We start from the raw sequence: 21,510 nt of genomic DNA, 5'->3' as shown, positions 1-21,510 counted from the left end.
ACCAGCTGTTGAGATAATACCCCATTGGGTAAGGGAGAAGGGAGCTCAGACTCAGTTCACTGAATCCAGCTGGGAAGTGTGAATACTGGGGTACTGGCTGAGGAAAGGTTGCATTTGATGGTAAAGGCCTTCAGCCTCGCATTCCCAACTAACTCCTGCTGTGGAGACTTAATGGATTACTCGCCTGGGCAAGGAGCTGGAGTTGCACCTCGGACTGCAAACCAGTAAAAGTTACCATATTTTGGAGAGGGAAAAGGGTGAACATTAATAAATGAGGCTGGAGGAGCAGTACTCTGTGGAGTGGTCTGTTACACAGACCGAGTGAAAAAGCTTTGTGCCGTCATTATCCCTTTATTACAGATTCACAGATTTTGTTACGGCACATAAAGAGGTCATTCAGCCCCTCGAGTCTGCACCAGCTCCCCCAACGAGCTGCTCACCCAGTGCTATTCCCTCGCCTTCTCCCTGTAACCCCACACATTCTTCTTCCTTTTCAGACAATAACCCAATTCCCTCTTGAGAGCCTCGATTGAACCGCCTGCACCACACTCTCAGGCAGATCCCTAACCACTTGCTGCGTGAAAGCTGTTTTCCTTCACATCTCCATCGCTTCCTTTTGCCAATTACCCTTAATCTATGCCCTCAATCTTCCTCCCAATGGGAACAGGTTTTCCCCTATCTACTCTGTCCACGCACCTCATGGTTGGAAATAAAAAAATAGGGTGGTAATTGATTATTTATGTCCCCTGAATCTATATCAATCATAACAGCAAGAAGAATACAGGCAATGTTGATTTTCAAATGACTCACCAGTAACAAATCTCCCAGCAACTTTGCCCCCAACAGCATTGCTGGTGCTGCCACCTGCTGTCAAAGAAGAGCAGCTTCATAATAAAAAACCTCAAAATGTTCATTAATTATTCGGATCACATTTGATCGGCTTTCTGCATCCTTAAATAGTTCCAGAAAGAAAGTTAACCTGAGATAAACTGTTTCTTGCTTGATACTTTTGCTTGGATTGTTCTAGGTATATATAGATCTTTGGGTGTATGCGTGGTTTAAAGCAGTCAAAAATCAAATGTGTTATATGCTTTTAAAAGTCTTTGGGAAACTATCTTACAGAAAAAAACATAGAAAATAGGAGCAGTAGCAGGCCATTTGGCCCTTTGAGCTGGCTCCATTCATTGGTTGATCATCCAACTCAGTAGCCTAATCGCACCTTCCCCCATATCCTTTGATACCATTTGCCCCAAGTGCTATATCTAACTGCTTCGTAATGTTTTTGCCTTAACTACTTCCTGTGGTCACGAATTCCACAGGCCGACCACTCTCTGGGTGAAGAAATCTCTCCTCATCTCTGTCCTAAATATTCTACCCCGCATCCCCAGACTGTGACCCCCCCGGTTCTTCACACACCCACTATCGGGAACATCCTTCCTGCATCTACCCTGCCCAGTCCTGTTAGAATTTTATAGGTTGATATGAGATCCCCCACTCATTCTTCTGAACTTCAGCAAATACAACGCTAACTGACTCAATCTCTCATAGGTCCGTCCTGCCATCCTAGGAACCTTCGCTACACTCCCTCTGTAGCAAGAACATCCTTCCTCAGATAAGGAGGCCACAACTGCTCACAATATTCCAGGTGTGGCCTCACCAAGGCCCTGTATAATTGCAGCAAGACATCCCTGCTCCTGTACTCGAATCCTCTCACTATGAAGGTCAGCATACCATTTGCCTTCTTTACCGCCTGCTGTACCTGTATGCTTACCTTCAGTGACTGATGTACAAGGACACCCAGGTCTTGTTGCACATTCCCTTCTCCTAATTTATGGCCATTCAAATAATAGTCTGCCTTTCCACAAAGTCACTCGAGCGCTGTGCAAGGAATGGTTATTGAAAGACAATTTTAATGCCAATTACTGAAATTTGGTTTCTAACAGAATTAAAAACGGGTAAAAGTTGACTGTATGATCAGCATAGTCATAACATTCAAGGTCATGGCCAAGTGCTGGGAAGTGGGATTAGTGTAGATTAGAGTAGGTTTTTTATCTCGGTGCTGGCTTGATGGGCCGAATGGTCTCTTCTGTACTGTATGATTCTATGATTGCTGTCCAAGCCACAATTCAACAACAGTCAGTTTTCTCACCAGATTGGAGTTTGCACCTTCTCCCCGTGTCTGCGAGGGTTTCCTCCGAGTTCTCCGGTTTCCTTCCACAGCCCAAGGATGTGCAGGTTAGGCGGATTGGCCATGCTAAAATTCCCCTTAGTGTCCAAAGCTTAGGTGAGGTTTCGGGGATAGGGTGGGGGAGTGGGCCTGGGTAGGGTGTTCCACCAGAGGGTGGGTGCAGACTCGATGGGCTGAATGGCCTCCTTCTGCACTGTAGGATTTCTATGATACAACTCTATTCTATGATACTATGATAATCAGACACCACTAGTTTTTCATGGTTGCATCAGGTGCTTCCCATTGACACCAACTTGTTTCCGAAAGTATGAATAGATTGTTTGTTTTTGTTTTCTGGTGTTTCTACCCTTGCAATGCCTGTGGGTGTGGGAACTGACTGCTTTCTTAATAGCATCATCCAACTCTATTTATTCAAAGAGGAGCTGAAATATTGTCTGTTTGGATTAGAATGCGAGTCCTAAAGAGCATCAATATCGTTGTATGAAAATTCTCTGATCAAAACCAACAATATAAGAACAAGAAAAGTGATGGAAACTTACTCTCTAAGTGTCCGACTTTAAAAATGTTAGCCTGACTGCAGCAACCAGTAACATTAGCAATAAAGGGCACCTCTGTGTTATTCACTGCCTTTCCCTCTCGTGTAGTTTAAATGTCATCTTGGCACGCTCAGTAGCACTCATGTCTCTGAATCAGAATGTCAGGAGTCCAGTCCCACTTTACAGACTCGAACATATTACCCAAGGCTGATGTTTCAGCGCATTACTGTAGTGAGGGGGTGCTGCCCTGCTGGAAATGGCAACATTGATTGAGGCTTTCAACCAAGCACCCTATCTGCTTGTTCAGGTGCATGTAAGTGATCCTGTCCCACTATTCAAATCGGAGTTCTCCTGGGGTCTCAGTCGATATTGACCTCTTAAAGAACACACACACTAAAAATAGATAATCTGGTTGTTACTCACTGTGCTGCCTGTGAGAGCTGGTTTTGTGCAGATTAGTTGCTGTACTTCCCCACAAACCAACAGCAATTACACTTCAAACAGTAATTCATTTGCTCTGCAACTATTTGGGACATTCCGAGGTTCTGGAGGATGCTGTATAAGGGCACGCTTATCCACTCTGAAGAGTTTTTATTGATCTCTGACCATTTAATCTTTTTGAGCATAATTTACGGGCAGCACGGTAGCATTGTGGATAGCACAATTGCTTCACAGCTCCAGGGTCCCAGGTTTGATTCCCGGCTTGGGTCACTGTCTGTGCGGAGTCTGCACATCCTCCCCGTGTGTGCGTGGGTTTCCTCCGGGTGCTCCGGTTTCCTCCCACAGTCCAAAGATGGGCAGGTTAAGTGGATTGGCCATGATAAATTGCCCTTAGTGTTGGGTGGGGTTACTGGGTTATGGGGATAGGGTGAAGGCGTTGACCTTGGGTGGGGTGCTCTTTCCAAGAGCCGGTGCAGACTCGATGGGCCGAATGGCCTTCTCCTGCAATGTAAATTCTATGATTCTATAATATAATCAGTATTAATTATTACCAAATCAACTCTGCCAACAGGGAATATTTCCTCTAAAAATGGATTGGGGGGGGGAGGCATTGAAAATCACACCCATCATTCTTTCATAAACGTCTTTGACAGTACACTGCAACATTCTGTAAACAACATGTGCTCAAAGTGCTTCCTGTGCATTCAAACACAAGCAGGCTCCTTGGGTCCTGGAGTGACTAGTTTGTCTTTATGCAAACTCCGATTTACTAGAGCATGCGATACCTCATAAACCAAGGCAGGAAATGCAATAACGCCACAAGTCAGCATCTGTACGTGTTGACTTTTGAGGAGGATACTTCCCCAGCACATCTGGAGGCCCCTATGTCGTGTTCACCTTAGAAATGCTGACTTGGCTGCATTTGTTGTCTTTTGTTTCCGATTCCTGGCTTGTTATTTTCTGTAAAGCTCTCATATGGCCGTATTATTTTCAAACTGAGTCTGCCGTTCAAGACACAGTGAGGAATTTTCTTGTAAAAATTCAGAAGATTGTTGTGGCACCAATTTGTGGTCCTTGGGGGTGGTACATGCGGAGTGAAGCAACAGCAATGCTTAAGGCTGCTTGAACCCTGCCAGGATTGTAAAGAATTACTATCACGTTCAAAGGAAATTCAAGAAAATAACCGGCTCACTTAAAGCTACATAGAGTAGGGAATGTGATACTGGGACACAAAGAAGAGACAACTTTGATTCATCTCACACCTTTCAGGACCTCGGGCTGTTGCAAAACACATTAAAGTATTTTTGAAGTATAAGCCCCGCCCTAATGTTGGGGGAAGTGACAGTCAGTTTGCTCACAGCAAGATCCAACATACAGAAAGAAATCAGATGGCCGATTTTAGTAGTGATGTTTGAGGGACTGTTATTGGGCAGGATAAACCCCACTCCCAGTCGACCATTCACTAGAACTGCAGCATCTTTTGATATCTGCCCAGAGGCCGGAAATAGGGCCTTGATCTCATTAGAAACTCTAATTCCTGGAGCGGGTCTTGAACCCGCAATCTACAGATTCAGAGATGAGAGTTAAAGTAGGTAAAACTTCAAATCGGTTAACCTTGAAACAGTCTGGTTCAGCCTAAGACAGTTGCCAGGGAGAGGGATGGAATTGACGGTTAAGGGACTGGGTTTGTGGCAGGAACTGTGGGGTGATTTCTGATGCGCAAGGTTTGAGTGTTTGTGGGGAGTTAAATCTACTGAAAGTGACACTAAGGAACCAGACATCATCCCGGCCTCTTCCAGGTTTCACCCGGGTGGGGGGGTTTGCAGGTGAGCAGTGAATCCGCTTGGAGTTGGTAGCTGAGTAATTCCAATATTCAGATTGGTCATTAACTGCTGTTTTAGCTTACCAGTCTGGCTTTAACAACCAGAGCACCTGTTTTCCCCCCCTGTCAACAGCCAGGGTCAGCTTGGTGAGTGCATAGCTCGGTAAGTGAAACTGACAGGCTGGGAAGGTTTTGAGCAGTGAAATTGAAGAGTTGCGGCCATGTGAGTCTGGTGCTCACAGCACTTCGCCCCAAAGAGTACTTTTGTTGCTTGACAGGCGATTGCCAACCAGGGGCTGGTTTAGCACAGTGGGCTAAACAGCTGGCTTGTAATGCAGAACAAGGCCACAGCACGGGTTCAATTCCCGTACCGGCCTCCCCGAACAGGCGCCGGAATGTGGCGACTAGGAGCTTTTCACAGCAACTTCATTGAAGCCTACTTGTGACAAGTGATTATTATTATTATTATTATTAACTTCTTGGAGCACAGTCCACCTGTCTCGTATTTCACCTTGCCCTGTTGACCACCTTCACTACATGGGAGCAAGTCTACTTTGCACCTGTGATGAGGAGGAGCACCAGCATCAGGACGAGTGCCTTCTCTACAGCCCCATGCTGTTCCACGGGGCTAAGGAGATGGACACCGCGATCCAGCTCCAAGGATCATGGAGTCTACAGGTGGAGGATCAGCTCTCTTTACCTGTCCAAACATCAGTGCGTCAGGAAGCTGAGGCCCTCACTGCTGGTGACTGATGACATCTACATTCTGCTGAACCAACCCTCTTTCCCAGTGGAGCAGATGAGCTCATATTGCTAATGGCCGACGTAGTGCCAGTTGATGGAGGTCCACACCCTGGGTCTCTGCCTCTCCTGAGGTTAGGTGCTCCCTTCTAGCAAGGAGAGAAAACAGAGAGTTTTGAATGTTAGTCATGGCTTGTATATGTAGAGGGAAAGGACCATATTTGTTGACGGTGGTTGAGGCATGGTTGAATGAAGGCAATAAGACAATAAGGCATTAAGGGTTGGATTGTTGACTGTTCGAATCCAGAGGTCAGTCACCTGCAGGATAAGGAATGAATGGAGTTGCAAAGGTGTGCTGTGCAGGAGGATGCTGGACGGGTCAGAGCCTGGACCTGACACCTGAAAAGATTATGTCAGCCAATTTATTTGCCCTCCTGAGGACCTTGATCCTATCGGTAAATGATATCTAAGTTGGAGGGAATACAATTCTGCTTCTGACTTCCTCGGACCCACTACAAGTTTTGAGAAGCTGGCCTCTTCCTCCCATCCTTGGAGCACGTCACCTCTGGTCACAGTGTAGGATCTCTAGGTAAGGGCCTAAGAGCAGGGAGCAGTCTCCCAGATTTAATCTGCCTTCCTGTGGTCGTTGCAGCCTCAGGAATCGATGTCCAGTCCAGTTGAGTCTTTCTCAACCAAATCGGGGTCCCTTTAAGTAGAAATCCTTCCTTTGACAGATTCAGCATGTGACCATGCCCACCTTCTGTGATTAGACTGGATACTCGGAAGCTCAGTTAAAGAAACTTGGCAAAATCCACTGCAGATCGCAACAGGTTCCTGACCCAGTACAGGTCCTGTTATTTCAGCTGAGACAAATAATTGAAAACGCCCCTCAATGGCTTCGATCTTCCCGATATTTAGCTGGAGGAAGTTTTTGCTCATGTCGTACTAGATAAGCAGTCTGACGATTTAGACACAGTGGAGGGGGCTGTGAGAGGTGGTGGTGAGATAGTAGTGAGTGTGCAGCATACAATAAATACTACGCACAGTGTGAAGCTCCACAACATTCTTTTATTCTTTCCAGGGATGTAACATAGGTGGCTGAGCTTTTTATTGCCCATTCCTTGAGGAGGAGGTGGTGAGCTGCCACCTTGAACCACTGCAGTCCATGTGTTGTAGGTGCTCCCAGAGCGCTGCTCGAAAGGGAATTCCAGGATTTTAACATTGAAATATCTATTGAATTGGAAAATACAAAAGCCAGCGTTAAATAATATTTCACTGAGATTTATAATAATAATAATCTTTATTGTCACAAGTAGGCTTACATTAACACTGCAATGAAGTTACTGTGAAAGCCCCTAGTCACCACATTCCAGCACCTGTTCGGGTACACAGAGGGAGAATTCAGAATGTCCAAATTACCTAACAGCGCGCCTTTCGGGATTTGTGGGAGGAAACCGGAGCACCCGGAGGAAACCCACGCAGACACGGGGAGAACGTGCAGACTCTGCACAGACAGTGACCCAAGCCGGGAATCGAACCTGGGACCCTGGCGCTGTGAAGCAACTGTGCTAACGACTGTGCTACCGTGCTGCCCAATTTGAGTTATTGATATGATAATGTACAGATTATATCACTGGACTAGTGAGATGGAGGCATGGATCAACCATTTGGAGGCATTTGAGTTCAAATCCCCCATGGCTCTTTGCAAACCTGAATTCCATTTGGAAAGACTGGGAATAAAAGGCTGGTTTCATTGAAAGTGGTTGTGAAGTGGTCAGTTGACATAAATACCCAGTATATTTCTCATGTCCTTTGGAGATGGAAGCTTGCTATTCTTACCCTGTGTGGACTATCGATACTTGACCCCAGTCCTACACGAAGGCAAACCGCTCAGTTGTATCAATAAGGATGTGAGATAAGTTCTTGCCATGGATGTGATGCCCACATCCTGAGAACGAATTAGGAAAATACGATAATAACCAGTTTCTGCTTCGAGTTATCAAAGTTTCACGCTGTGTAAAGCTTCATTCGCATAATATCCCCACAGCCAGTGTTCTATTAAAAATGTATTATTAGTTCTTGGAATTGACATATTGGGGGCTGGTTCTATATCTTAAGTGCTCAGTGAAATTAAGAGTATAAAGTAACGACTCAGGTTGTTGGTGTAATCGCGAATCACAGTGGGACATATTGTCATTACGATGGAAAGAAACACAGCTGGGTATAGATTCGGTTAAAGCAATCATTTCAGAATGTGAAATTTAATAAATGAAAAAGGTGATGTGAGAGTTCTTATCCATGCCTGGTATTGTTTGCAGGCCAGTCACTCAGCCTTATATTGAAGCCATGCTGTTTGATTCTTCCCAGAAATTCGACACCCTGCGCCCTGATCTGCCCTCCTCACCTGGGCTACATGCAAAACCTAAACTTGACACTGTTCAGGTTTGGTGTTCAGTTCAACTTCACATCACCAAAGTTGCCCATATCCATTTCTACAATGTCATCCAATTCATTGACCATGCCTGCACGGCAGCACAGTGGTTAGCTTGGCTCACTGTCTGTGTGGTGTCTGCACAGAGTTCTCCCCCTGTCTGCGTGGGTTTCCTCCAGGTGCTCTGGTTTCCTCCCACGAATCCCGAAAGACATGCTTGTTAGGTGAGTTGGACATTCTGAATTCTCCCTCTGTGTACCCGAACAGGCACCGGAATGTGGCGACGAGGGGATTTTCACGGTAACTTCATTGCAGTGTTAATGTAAGCCTACTTGTGACACTAATAAAGATTATTATTATTTTACCACCTCCAGACTTGGGTCTCTTCCCTGACCTCGCAAGCTCTGCTCTATAGAAACTCCCAACTCTTCCAGAACTCTGGCACTCAGGTTTAACTCTCCACTCAGCTCTCATCCCACTACCACTACCCCTTCCTCTCTTTAGCATTTCATCCAAAATCCTAAATCTCATTTATCAATTTCCCCATGGCCTCACCCCACCCCCTTTCAGTAAATACCTCATTATCTTTTAACTTCCCAGCTCACACAGGGGTGGGTAAGTCTTGAGGCCAGCCCCAGAGCCCAGTTATAAAACAGGATTGGCAGGGCCCATAGGAGGTTGATGACATTGGCTGGGTATCCCAGTTTCCTGCCTCCCTTCCATGGTCTTGATGCTGCCTGGGTGGCCCAGGAATTTGAGCTGGATGTCTTCTGGGCTCGGCTTGTAGAGTCTTGTAGACATCAATAACAACATCCTGATTTTTGTTAGAAAGGTCGCCTTCTGGTTTGAATTTGATTGGGTCATCCCACCCCTAAAGTTGCAGTGTTGAATTTTCTCTGGTAACTCTGAGGTCATCTCATGTCATCCTTACTGATTCATGTTCTGACTTTGCACCGGTGTAAACAGAAAATGTTGGATGAACTCAGCAGGTCTGGCAGCATCTGTGGAGAGAGAAACTGAGTTAATGTTTCAAGTCCAATACGGCCCCATAGTATTAGTGTGTGCTGGTCACTTCCTGCTTGTTCCCTTATTGCTAACCTGTTTGCAGACTTCCAGAAAGCTATGTCCTTCTTCCCTCCCTGAACCCTTCCCTCAATAAATGCTTAGATTGCGCAGTTCCCTGCTGCAGGAATGTTCTATCCCCCCCCCCCCCCCCCCCCCCCGCCATGATAAATATGCTTTCAGAATTTGAAGTTCTTGGCAAGCGCCTGTCAGTTCACTGGTGAGTGTTTAAATTGTCATTGTGACTTTCATGACGCAATCACAGATCTTGGGTGAGATGGAAGTCATCTTCGGCTGCCGTTTACAATCATAGAATCCCTACAGTACAGAAAGAGGCCGTTTGGCCCATCAAGTCTGCACCGACCCTCTGAAAGAGCACCCCACCCAGGCCCATTTCCCCCACCCAATCCCCGCAACCCCACCTAACATGCACATCTTTGGACTGTGGGTGGAAACCGGACACCCCCGCAGACATGAGGAAAACGAGCAAACTCCACACTGACAGTCACCCAAGGCCGGAATTGAATCAGGGTCCCTGGCACTATGAGGCAGCAGTGCTAACCACTGTACCACCGCGCCGCCCCATGTATGGGTGATCATGAAAGGATTGGAAAGGCCATAATTTTAAGATACGGGGTAGCAGATTTAAAACAGAGATGAGGAGAAATTCCTGCTCTCAAAGGGTAGTGAATCTGTGGAATCCACTGCCCCAGAGTGTGGTGGATGCCGTGACATTGAGCAAACTTAGGAAGGAGATAGGCAGATTTTTAATTAGTAATGGGTTATTGAGTTCTGGAGAATGGGCAGGAAAGTGGAGTTGAGGCTGAGGTGAGATTAGCCGTGATGGTACTAAATGGCAAAGCGGGCTCCAGGAGCTGAGTTGCTGGTTCCTGCTCCAAGTTGTTCTGTTCTTATAAAAATGAATAATATGAAAGGTGCCGAGGTTCTGGGATTGGAGAGGACAGTGCTAGCTGAAGAGCTAGCAGTAAGCTTTGTGCTGTGGTTTCAATGATTCTGGTCAGGCGTTTACTGTATTTTGAAATGTGTGTGTATTGGATCCCGCGATTTGTGTTTTACACATTGCAAAATAAAACATGCCCTCAGTTCCAACATAAACCAGAAGAGCTTCACAATGCTGGGAAAAGTATTATGTTTGAACCCACCCATCCCCTGATGTTTGTTTTTGTACAATGCGCTGCACTTCGTGCAGAGGTTTGTTGGTATTTCTCAAGTGTTAGAATACATTCCAAATGAGTATGCATCCAGAATGGGACTGTTGTCAGGTGACGGGGTGGGTGGGCGGAATGTCTCCCGGGGGTGGGGTTCTGCGCTCCGGGTGCTCGGAGAGAAACAGGTCCTTGAGAACGTGAATAATTCGGCTTCTGAGTTTCTTGAATTGCTCGGGCTGTGTGAAAGGAAGGAAATCCGATTGTGTTTGCCGCGGGGTGGTTGTTAGGCAGTTGTCTGAATGGGCTGCAGTGAAGTTTTTTGTGATGGGGCAGGTTTCCCTGAGCAGCCAGGTTTGCAGCCGGGTGTGTGGTGTGGAGCCTGTTGCTGGCTCGTGGTCAAAATGACAATTTCAGCACTCACCAGAGACACAAGTTGGCATTGTTTTAAAACCCTGACCGCCCTTCCCTGGATCTGAGCCAGCTCCACGTCCCAAAGCCCCAGCTGAAATCTCGAGAGAGAGAGAGAGAGAGAGAAATGTACACCCTCAGATTCGGAGCTGCGTTTGTCAAGATTGGCGTAGATTGTTCATTACCCCGCATATCCGATGCTGAAAGGGGGTTGCTCGAATGTTTAACCGGGATGATGGGGGTGGGGGGAGAGGAGAGAGATGGAGTGAGAGCCTCTTGTGTGAATGAGGGAGCTGGAGATCGCAGGTAGTGAGAACCTCGGAGGGAGGGGGAGGCGTAGGAGTGAATAAGGGGAGAGAGAATGAGGGAGGGAGGGAGGAAATTGAGGGAGAGAGTGTGGGGAATGGGAAGAGAGAGAATGAGGGAGGGAGCGAATTAATGGGGAGAGAGAGAAAGATGGATTGAATGGGGAAAGATAGATTGAAGGAATGGGGAGAGAAAGAATGAGGGAGCGAATGAAGGGATACAGAAAGAATAGGGAGTGAGTGAGGGAATGGGGAGAGGAAGGAGGGAATGGGGGGGGAGAGAATGAGGGAGTGAGTGAGGGAATGAGGAGCGAAGATGGAGTGAGGGAATGGGGAGAGAGAATGAGGGTGTGAGTGGAGAAACTGAGGGTGAAGGAAGGAGTAGGTGAGAGAGACCCTCAGAGAATGGTAGGAAGAAATTAGACCCGTGGAGAGGGGAAGGTGAGAGGCGGGAGAGCGAGACCCCTCGGAGCCTGATGGGAGGGAGGGTGTCAGATCTCAGGCAGTGAAGGGAAGGACAGTGATGGAGTGAGACCCTCTTGTGTGAATGAGGGAGAATGGAGATCGCAGGGAGTGAGGGGAGGGAAGGTGAATGAGGTAGGGATGGAGGGAGAGGCCAGGTAGTGAGGGGAGGGAAGGTGAATGAGGTAGGGATGGAGGGAGAGCCCAGATGTGTGAGGGGAGAAATGAATGAGGTAGGGATGGAGGGAGAGCCCAGGTAGTGAGTGGAGGGAAGGTGAATGAGATAGGGATGGAGGGAGAACCCAGGAAGTAAGGGGAGGGAAGGTGAATGAGCTAGGGATGGAGGGAGAGCCCAGGTAGTGAGGGGAGGGAAGGTGAATGAGGTAGGGATGGAGGGAGAGCCCAGGTAGTGAGGAGAGGGATGGTGAATGAGGTAGGGATGGAGGGAGAGCCCAGGTAGTGAGGAGATAAATTAATGTGGTAGGGATGGAGGGCGAGCCCAAGTAGTGAGGGGACGGAAGGTGAATGAGATAGGGATGGAGGGAGAGCCCAGGTAGTAAGGGGAGAAAAGGTGAATGAGGTACGGATGGAGAGAGATCCCAGGTAGTGAGGGGAGGGAAGGTGAATGAGGTAGGGATGGAGGGAGAACCCAGGTAGTGAGGGAAGGAAGGAATGGGGAATGAAGGCGGGGGATCCCCCGAGGAGGAGGAGGGGGGCTTCCTCTACGTCATTGGCGGTATCCTGGCAGCCACTGTAACTAAGCGGCTCCAGCCAATCAGCAGACGGGGGCGTGGCGGAGAGTTCAGCTGGAGCGAACAGGAGGTAAAAACATCCGAGAGACGCAGAGAGAGGCAGAGAGGCTGCAGAAATAGAGAGAGGCAGAGAGAGGGAGAGAGGCTGCATCCGAACAGAGAGAGAGACACCGGCAACCCGGGACTGAGGCACCAGAACCCCGGGACAGAGGCACCGGGACCGGGAGAGAGAGACAAACACCGGCACAGAGGCACCGGGAGAGAGACACCGGGACTGAGAACCCGGGACAGAGGCACAGACACCGGGACAGAGGCACCGGGACGGAGGAACCGGCAGCAGTGACACCCACACCCCGCCAGACAGACACAGGAGGATCCCAGTCGGTGAGCAGCGAGTGGAAAGCAGCTTCGCTCCTCCTGTTACAGGTGGGCAGAGCTGGGAGAGGGGGCTTTGGGGAGCCGCAGTGTGGAATCAGGGAGGGGGTTCTGCAATGTCTGGGTGAGTCTGGGCTCCCAGGAGAGCGGGCTCTGGGGGTTTGTGTGTGTCTGATTGATTTGTAGCTGTTTCTATTGAATTGTGTGCGTTCTCCGTTGTGATTCTCGATAAAGCCACCCGCCTGGCCCTATCCACCGAGTCAATCCCAGGTTAATCAGTATGGATTATCTAGAATCCATCAGTGACATTGTGACAGCGAGCAACCAGGATGAGCGGCAAAACCTGACACTACACATTGGAGAGGAGTCTGTGCAACAGGTGTGTAACTTCCTTATTGGCAATATTTGAAATATCTAGATACGGAAAAGTGCAGTAACATTTTATAGTGAAACCCATGTTCTCTTTTAGCGCGATGCCCGGATAAGGCTCCATATTTACTACCTTGGAATCCAGGACACGATGAAAAGCAGAAGGTTAAGATTGGAGCTGGGATGTTCCTGAGACTGGAATCTCCAGCTTCTGTCCACTCTATTGTCATAGAGAATGGGGGTGAGTTGCAGACAACTTGCTATGCTCCGGGCCACCTTCTTAAATCGCACTCTGGGCAATTGGCATGCTTTGTTTTTATAAATCACACAATTTCCATGTTTAACATTCCTCGTTTGGCCGCAGACACAGATCCCGGGGTTAAAATGGGAGAGTGTAGCTCTCGATTTAAGGCACTGGGAGCATTTATCTGTGAATTGGTGAGTTGGGAAGTGTCAATTCTTCTTGTCCACGGTTGACTGGGGTGGCTGTCGTTCCACAGGCAAACTGGTCTTCAAAGACAGCCCGAAGTCTCCCATCCATCTGAGGAGCCGCTATATCCTGGTCAGGACGGGCGGGGAGCTGCACATTGGGTCGGAGGGATGTCCCTACACTTCCAGCGCCTCCATCTCTCTCGTGGGCAAGTCCACCGATGGACCAAACGTGGAGCATTTTGGCAAGAAGTTCATCGGCGTGGACAGAGGCGGCGTCCTGGAGCTGCACGGCAGGAGGAACCTGTCCTGGACACTACTGAGCCGGAGCCTGTACCCGGGGGGGCTGCAGTATGGAGCCTACCGCTTCGACAGGCACTGGGGCAGCAGAGGGCTCAATGTGCGGGTCATCGACCCGGGGGCGGCCAGGCTGCTGGCAGCCGAGCGCTTCGACACCCACCTCTGGGCCAATGAGAGTGGGCGACTGCAGGAGTTCCTGCGTTCCCAGGCCAAAGGGCGCATTGTGGCCATTGCTGTGGGCGACTCGGCGGCGCGGAGTCTGAGCGTGTCGGCCAGGAACGACATCCGAGAGCTGCTGGGCAGCCAGCAAGTCAGACATCTGGGTTACAGGTAAGAAGCCTCGCCCTGTTATCAAATAGATGGATTGTGTTGCAGGGAATGTGTCACTAAATATTCCTGTTTAATGCCCTTTATAGAAAGAATTTTATAGAAACATGAGGAGGCCATTCAGCCCCTCGAGCCTGTCCCACCATTCAATGAGATCATGGCTGATCTGTGGCCTGACCCCATAAACCTGCCTTTGACCCATATCCCTGAATCCCTTTGCTGAACAAAACATTATCTCCGATTTAAAATGAACAACTGATCTAGCATCGAATGCGTCTGTGAAAGGGAGTCGCAAACCTCTATCACCCTTTTGTGCTTCCTAATATCTCCTAATGTTAGCTCCCTTCTCCCTCCACAGGTGCTGCCAGACCTGCTGAGATTGTCCAGTATTTTCTGTTTTTCTTTCAGATTCCAGCATCCGCTTTCATCTGCCCTGAATGGTCTGGCAGTGACGTGTAGACTTTACCTCTAGTTCTAGAATCCCCAACCAGTGGAAATAGTTTATCTACATCTATCCGTCTCTTCCTGTTAATATCTTGAAGGCTTCGGTCAGATCACCCCTTCACCTTCTAAATTGTAGAGAAAACAGGTCTAATCTGTATGATTTTGCGTTTTTAGAGCAGTTGCTTTTATTTTGAGCAGGGTGGAAGGTGTGGAGTGGATTGCAGAAGTTTGCCCAGCCGATTTTAGTTAAAATGCGGAGTTCTGTAGAGATGCTGACCTCTCTCCCCTTGATCTGTAATTTAATCCTATCTGGGCACTAGTAAGCTGCAGGAGGCCAATAGCACATGTCTGACTGCAAGGCTCCCCTCTCCTCTCCTGCAGCCTGGGTCAGTGGGGTATTCAGTCTCCGAATGGGATGGGCAGATCCCACTTCAGGGCGTTCTCTCCCAGTCAATCCCAAACATCCTGTCACCCTGGCTGCTGTGAGCCGGGCCCGGTTGGTAGCAGGCTCACCTTAGGGTGACCAGGTTACAGGCTGAAGTTCCACTCCCAGGACTTGAGCGCAACAACAAAAATCCAGGCTGGCACTCCACTCCAGTGCAGTGCTGGCGGAGGGCTGCACTGTCGAAGGTCTTTCTCACGGGACATGAGATGTAAACGACCCTAGACCAATGGCACTATTTCTGAGGAGGGTTTCCCCCTGGTGGCCTGGTCAACATTCAGCCCTCATTGGACATCGCAGCCGCTCAGTATTGTTTCTGGGAGCTCCCTGTGCCCACATCGGCGGCCGCATTTCCGACATTACAACAGTGCCTCCACTTTAAAAACATCCCATTTGCTGCAAAGCTCTTTGAGACACTGGCTGGTGGAGGAAAGCCCTTTATAAAACCACATACTGCCCCAGCGTTAGAAAGCAGCGCATCGCCTATGGTCTGGTTTCAGTGGGGGGCAGTCAGCAAGGCAAGGTTAGTGAATTGGGAGGCAGAGAGATCAGGAGAAAGTCAAACAGGAATGCCCCCCCCCCCCCCCCCCGTTAAACACCAGTGCTGGGTAAAGTGCCACTTGAAGGTGTGGGTGGTACAAAGGCAGCCTCGCACTGCCCAGGCTGGAGGAGGTGTGTATGGTGGGAATTGATGTCCACTCATTCACTCAGGCAGCCTAGACCAACATGTCTGGAAGTGCATGGAGGACACTCACCAGCGTTAACCCTCTGCCTTCATCCCGCCCAAAATTGGAGTGAAATCCGGTCATGGGAAGTGTATTCCAGCGAAGCCCCCGGGGCGGTGGGTGGAATGTGCGGATCGAATGAACATTTTGTCATGACTTCCATCACCTCCTCTCCAAGGGCACCCAATATTCTGACGGCTTGAATCGGCCTCTCCGCGCACCCTATTGATTTTTTTTACAACGCTGCTCACTCTTTACCAGCAAATACCACATTCCCATCGTTTCAAATTGCCAGTGAAGTCAATGCTCTTGTTTTGCACGCTGAAACATGCGTGATCATGTTTAGCAGCGGGACTGAATGGATATCTTCCGAACGGGGCTGGTATTTTCACGATTCAAAGAGCCTTGACGTTATCTGGGCGACAATGTCAGCCGATTTGGTTTAATGCCAGCAGCATATACATTTTACAAAGGCATAATTTAATGATTACAATAGGAGCCACCATGGACAGCTCCTCGTGTCCTTCCCAGGGCAGGCGGCCAGGGTTGTTGAAAAGAGTGTTTGAGTAACAAAAATCAGCAATCGAAACAAAATAGCCTCCAATCCTATTTTCGATCTAGTTTTCGGAATGATGTTCTGCTGGCAATTGCAGGCACATAAACACAATGTTGTAAATCGATTGTGATTCCAAGCATATTCAGTATGATCTTTGCCAATCTGGATTTTGATGCACTGCAGGCAGGCATGGGCTATTGTTGGAGTTCTTGCATCAGAAACATTTGTTATGGAGGATAAACGATCATATCAGCTTAATGGATCAACTGGGATGGCCATAGCCACGAGGGACTTCCAGACGTATGATGGGACTCACTTTACAGTTACTGCCTTCAGTGAATGGGTACATGGTGAGTCTAGCAACCGTTTTTATATTTCTGCTTTTTCTTTTACGTCCAATGTTCATATTTGGCCTTTTTACACTCCCCCAATGTCTGGTACAAGTCAAGGCCCATTGAGCGACGTGTGTCCTTTTACCTTCTCCTGCCCATTCTCTCGCTTCCCCAGTTAAATAGACTGAAACATTTTTTCATTTGCGAAGGTGGGGGGTGAGGATGTAAATGGACAAAAGCATTCCATCATGGTTCTCGGGAGCGTTATTGGGCACACTTTAACACTGACCTGTATAGGGGATTATTCGGACAGTAATCACAGAATGTTTACAGCACAGAAGCAGACCATTTGGCCCACCCCCAGCCCTCTTGCAAATACATTTCACCTGGTGTCACTCTCCCGCCTTTTTCCTCTTAGCACTGCAAATATTTCCTTTTCAAATAATGATTCAACTCCCTTTTGCATGCCATGGTTGAACTTGCATCCACCATATTTGCTGGGACTGTATTCCAGATCCTAACCACTCGCTGTCTAAAGAGGTTTTGCTCACAATGTCTCACGTCCATCCTTCATTGCTCCAAGAATTCCTGACCAACTTTCAGCCGTAAGGCCCACTGTGGTGCTTGCTTCTCCCTGCCTCGGCAGGGTAAATCTTCTGGTGTCCTGAAATCACTGTGAGTTCCTTCTGTTTGACTGGTGGGTAAGATTTTCCCAGCATTCTGCCTGGTAGCTAACAGAGAAGATAGCCATTTCTCTTTGCAGATATGTCTCTGTCAAGGCATTTTCAAATTTTCCGCACCAGGCAGGACAGCTCCCTTTCTTTATCTGTTCAATTGTGAAGTATGGCATATGGGGTCAGTAAGTCTTAACCTGCACCCGCATCACCTGGCTTCTTGCTGTGAAAAATCCAATATAACTTCACACCATCCCCCTTTTCCAGGGGAATGTCTTTTCCTTTAAATTAAAAAAGATAATTTGAGCATAACTATCTTAAAAAGAATCTTTCATTCATGACACTATATAAATGAGGTTCCTCATCCTGAAATCATTCTTACCCGCTCATGTTTCACATCATTCATAAAGTGGAGTAAGAAAAGGACACAATATTCCAGTTGAGACTAAACCAGTGTTTTATACAGATTTAGCGTCATTTCCTTGCTATCGTGCCCAGGGTGCCCAGCTCTGGTGACCTGGGTTCGAATCCCACTTGGGCAGTTGGTGGAATATGAATTCAATAAAAATCTGGAAATAAAAGTCTAATGATGACCATGAAACCATTGTTGATTGTCGTAAAAACCCATCAGTTTCACTAATGTCCTTTAGGGAAGGAAATGTGTTGTCCTGACCTGGTCTGGCCTACATGTGACTCCAGACCCACAGCAATGTGATTGACTCTTACATACCCTCAGGGATGGGAAATAAATGCTGGCCCAACCAGCGACGTCTACATCCATGAATGAGTAAAGAAAACAAAAACCTATTTATATAAAGCTAAGGATCCTGTACGCTTTATTGACTCTTTCTCAACCTATCCTGTCACCTTCAATGATTTGTATACATATGCAAATACATCCAGATATACATCCAGGTCCCTTTGCTTCATCTCCTTTAGAATTGAATCCTTATTGTATATCCTCACCATGCTCTTGGTACCGAAATGAATTACTTCACACTTCTCTGCATTGCCGTTCACCTGTCCACCCATTTCACCACCCTGTCCCTGGCTGTTCGTGGTTACACACTGCGCTCCTCATGGTTCACAATATTTCCATGTTTGGTGTCATCTGAAAATTTAAAATTTGTGCTCAATACACCAAAGTCTAGGTCAACAGGATCCTAACATCAACCTCTTGGGAACTTCATTGTTATCCTTCCTCCAATCCAAAAACAAATTGTCCATCAATACTTCCTGTTTCCTGTCACTCAGCCAATTCCATATCCTTGTTGCTCCTGTCCTTTTCATTCTGTGACTATAACTTTGCTCACAAGGCTGTTGTGCGACACTTTGTTAAATGCTTTTTTGCAGTCCGTGTATACCACACGAACAGCATTACCGTAATCACCACACTCTGTTACATGTCATCATAATATGCAACCAAGCATAATTTTCCCTTCAAAAATCCATCCTGGCTTTACTTAATTAATCTGCATTTTTCCAAGTGACTGTGAATTTTGTCCTTTGTTATTATTTCTAAAGGTTTCTGCACCAGTGAGGTTAAACTAACTGGTTTGTAGTTCGGGGCGTATTTGTTTTTGAATGGTGCTGGTTTAGCACAGTGGGCTAAATTGCTGGCTTGTAATGCAGAACACAGCCAGCCGCGCAGGTTCAATTCCCATACCAGCCTCCCCGAACGGGCGCCGGAATGTGGTGACTAAGGGCTTTTCACAGTAACTTCACTGAAGCCTACCTGTGACAATGAGTGATTATTATTATTATTATTTTATTCCAAACACGTGTAACAATATCAAAAGATAAAATCCACACTCCATACAATCACAGTACACAGTTTGTACAATTTTCTCCTTTTATCCCCCCCTCCTCCATGCTCCCCACGATGAACAATTGATCAAACAGCGACATGAACAACCCCCCCACCGCAACTTGAAGCCCTCTGCTGACCCCCTCAACTCAAACTTCATCTTCTCCAACTGGAGAAAGTCGTACAAGTCCCCCAACGAAGCCACCACCCCCGGCGGCGTATCCGACCTCCAATTTAACAGGATCCTTCACTGGGCAATTAGAGAGATGAAGATCACAACATCAGCCCCCCTCCTGTCCAGAATCTCCAGCACTTCCGATACCCCAAAAATCGCCACCATTGGGTCTGCCTTGATGCTATCTTAGATACCGTCCCAAACACTGCCTCCCAGTATCTCTCCGGCTTCTCCCAACCCCAGATCATATGTGCATGATTCGCTGGCCCTCGTCCACACTTCTTGCACTCATCGGCCTCCCCTGGAAGAACCTACTCATCCTCGCCGGGTTCATGTGAACCCTGTGCACCACCTTGAACTGAATCAAGCTCATCCTCGCGCAGGAGGAGGTTGAGTTCACCCGCCGTAATGCCTCGCACCACAGTCCCCAGCCTATTACCCTCCCCAACTCCTCCTCCCATTTATTCTTCATCCTCACCACTTGCGCCCCACCCTATTCTCCCAACCACCCTTATGTATCTCCAATCCTGCCCTCCCCCAGGTCATCAGGTGGCAGCAGTTGCTCCAACAGCGTGTGCTCTGGCAGCTTGGGAAATGCCCTCCAGTCTTTCTGGGCAAAGTCCCGCACCTGCATCTATCTAAACTCACCGTCCCTCGGCAACTCAAACCTCCCCCACAGCTCGTCCAGACCTGCAAACGTCCCTTCCGAGAACAGGTCCCCAACCCTCTCCAGCCCTACATCCCTCCATTTCCCATCCATCCCATCCATCTCTCCCGGCTTGAACCTATGGTTCCCACACACTGGCGTCAGCACCGACATCATCTCCAACTTAAAATACCTCCTCAGTTGGTTCCAGACTCTGACCGACGATTGCACCACCGGGCTCCCTGTGACATAACGACAGCAAAGCTGTCACAATGGCCCTCGGACTGGATCCTCTACAGGACTAGTTCTGGGCTTATCTTTACTCACTTTGTTTTGAAGAATGGCAGGTGTAACATTTAATTCTCCATCCTTTGGCACCACCTCTGTATTTGAGGAGAATTGGAGAATTATGAGCAGTGCCTCTACAATTTCCACTCTCATTTCCTTCAATATCATTGAATGCATCCCATCCGGACCCTGGTGCTTTATCAACTTTAAGTGCAGTCAGTCTATCCAATAGCTCCTCTTTATTAACTTTAAACCCTTCCAGTGTCTGAATTACCTCCTCTTTCACCATGATCTGCACAACTACGTTTTGTTTGGTAAAGACAGATGCAAAGAATTCATTTACTTGCTCAAGCATGACCCATCCTCCATTTTTAGTCCCTCATTATCACCCTTTTACTATCGATATGCCCAACAAAAAGCTTGGCTGAAGAGGTAGTTTTTTTTAGAGAGAGTCTAAAAGGAGGAATGACAAGTCGAGGGCCAGATAGACATGGAAATTCAGAGAGAAAATTCCAGAGTTTAGTCCCTAGGCAGCTGAAGGCATGGCCAGCAATAGCCGAACGGCAACATTCAGGAATGCGCAAGGGGCCATAATTAGAGGAGTGCCGCATCTCTGAGGCTGTAGTGCTGAAAAGGTTTAGAGGGAAAGGAAAAATAAGGCCATAGTGGATTTTGAAACCAAGCACAAGAATTTTACAATCAAAGATCTGGCTGGCCGGAAGCTAATGTAAAGCAGTAAACACTGAGGTGTTGACTGAATGAGGCTTGGTGTGAATTGGGAAGCTCAGCTTTGATTGAGCTCAAGTTTACTGAGGGTGGGGGATCAGCATTGAAATAAGTATGTCAAGAGATTGCAAAAGCATGGATGAGGCTTTCAGTGCTTGATGAGCAGCAACAGGGGCAGAAATTGGTGATATTATGTAATCGGAAGTAGGTAACATCAGGATGTTCACCTTTGGTCACCCATGTCTCCACCAGCCTTCCAAAAGCCACTGCAGCAATCAATATTAGTCCATGAACAATGCCTACAATACTCCCAGACCCTCCACCAACAAACTGACCTGACAAAGTCTGATCCCTGCAAAATCCATGTGGTTCAGCATCAGTTGAGATTGAATTTTAACATTGCACTTCTGAAATTCTGAAGCAGCTGGATGGTTTCTTTCAACATATGTTCTAAGTGTTTTTTTAAAAATTGTATTGAATTGTATTTTTAAAGCAGTGTAATGTGGAGTGGCACAGTGGTTAGTACTGCTGCCTCACAGCTCCAGGGTTCCAGGTTGAATCCTGGCCTTGGGTGACTG

General features: G+C 47.7%; 2 protein-coding genes across 5 annotated transcripts in view; both read left to right on the top strand.

Moving 5' to 3' along the window:
- Positions 1-21,510, top strand: part of LOC140386430 (cell surface hyaluronidase CEMIP2-like) — a 211,099-nt gene that overhangs the window by 70,973 nt on the left and 118,616 nt on the right. For both annotated transcript variants that reach the window (XM_072468758.1, XM_072468757.1), the window contains exons 4-6: positions 13,162-13,302; positions 13,562-14,120; positions 16,468-16,634. In XM_072468758.1, coding sequence (XP_072324859.1) covers positions 13,162-13,302; positions 13,562-14,120; positions 16,468-16,634 — 867 coding nt within the window. The remainder of the gene's footprint in view (positions 1-13,161; positions 13,303-13,561; positions 14,121-16,467; positions 16,635-21,510) is intronic.
- Positions 12,270-21,510, top strand: part of cemip (cell migration inducing hyaluronidase 1) — a 319,445-nt gene continuing 310,204 nt past the window's right edge. The window contains exon 1 of one of the 3 annotated variants that reach the window (XM_072468761.1): positions 12,270-12,701. The gene's annotated coding sequence lies outside the window, so the exon portion shown is untranslated. Of the gene's footprint in view, positions 12,744-21,510 lie in introns of all 3 variants that reach the window. The other 2 variants (XM_072468760.1, XM_072468759.1) reach the window with 2 other exon arrangements.

The sequence above is a fragment of the Scyliorhinus torazame genome, chromosome 12 (genome assembly GCF_047496885.1).
Source record: "Scyliorhinus torazame isolate Kashiwa2021f chromosome 12, sScyTor2.1, whole genome shotgun sequence".
NCBI lineage: Eukaryota > Metazoa > Chordata > Chondrichthyes > Carcharhiniformes > Scyliorhinidae > Scyliorhinus > Scyliorhinus torazame.
This window is presented reverse-complemented; position numbering and strand designations above follow the sequence as displayed.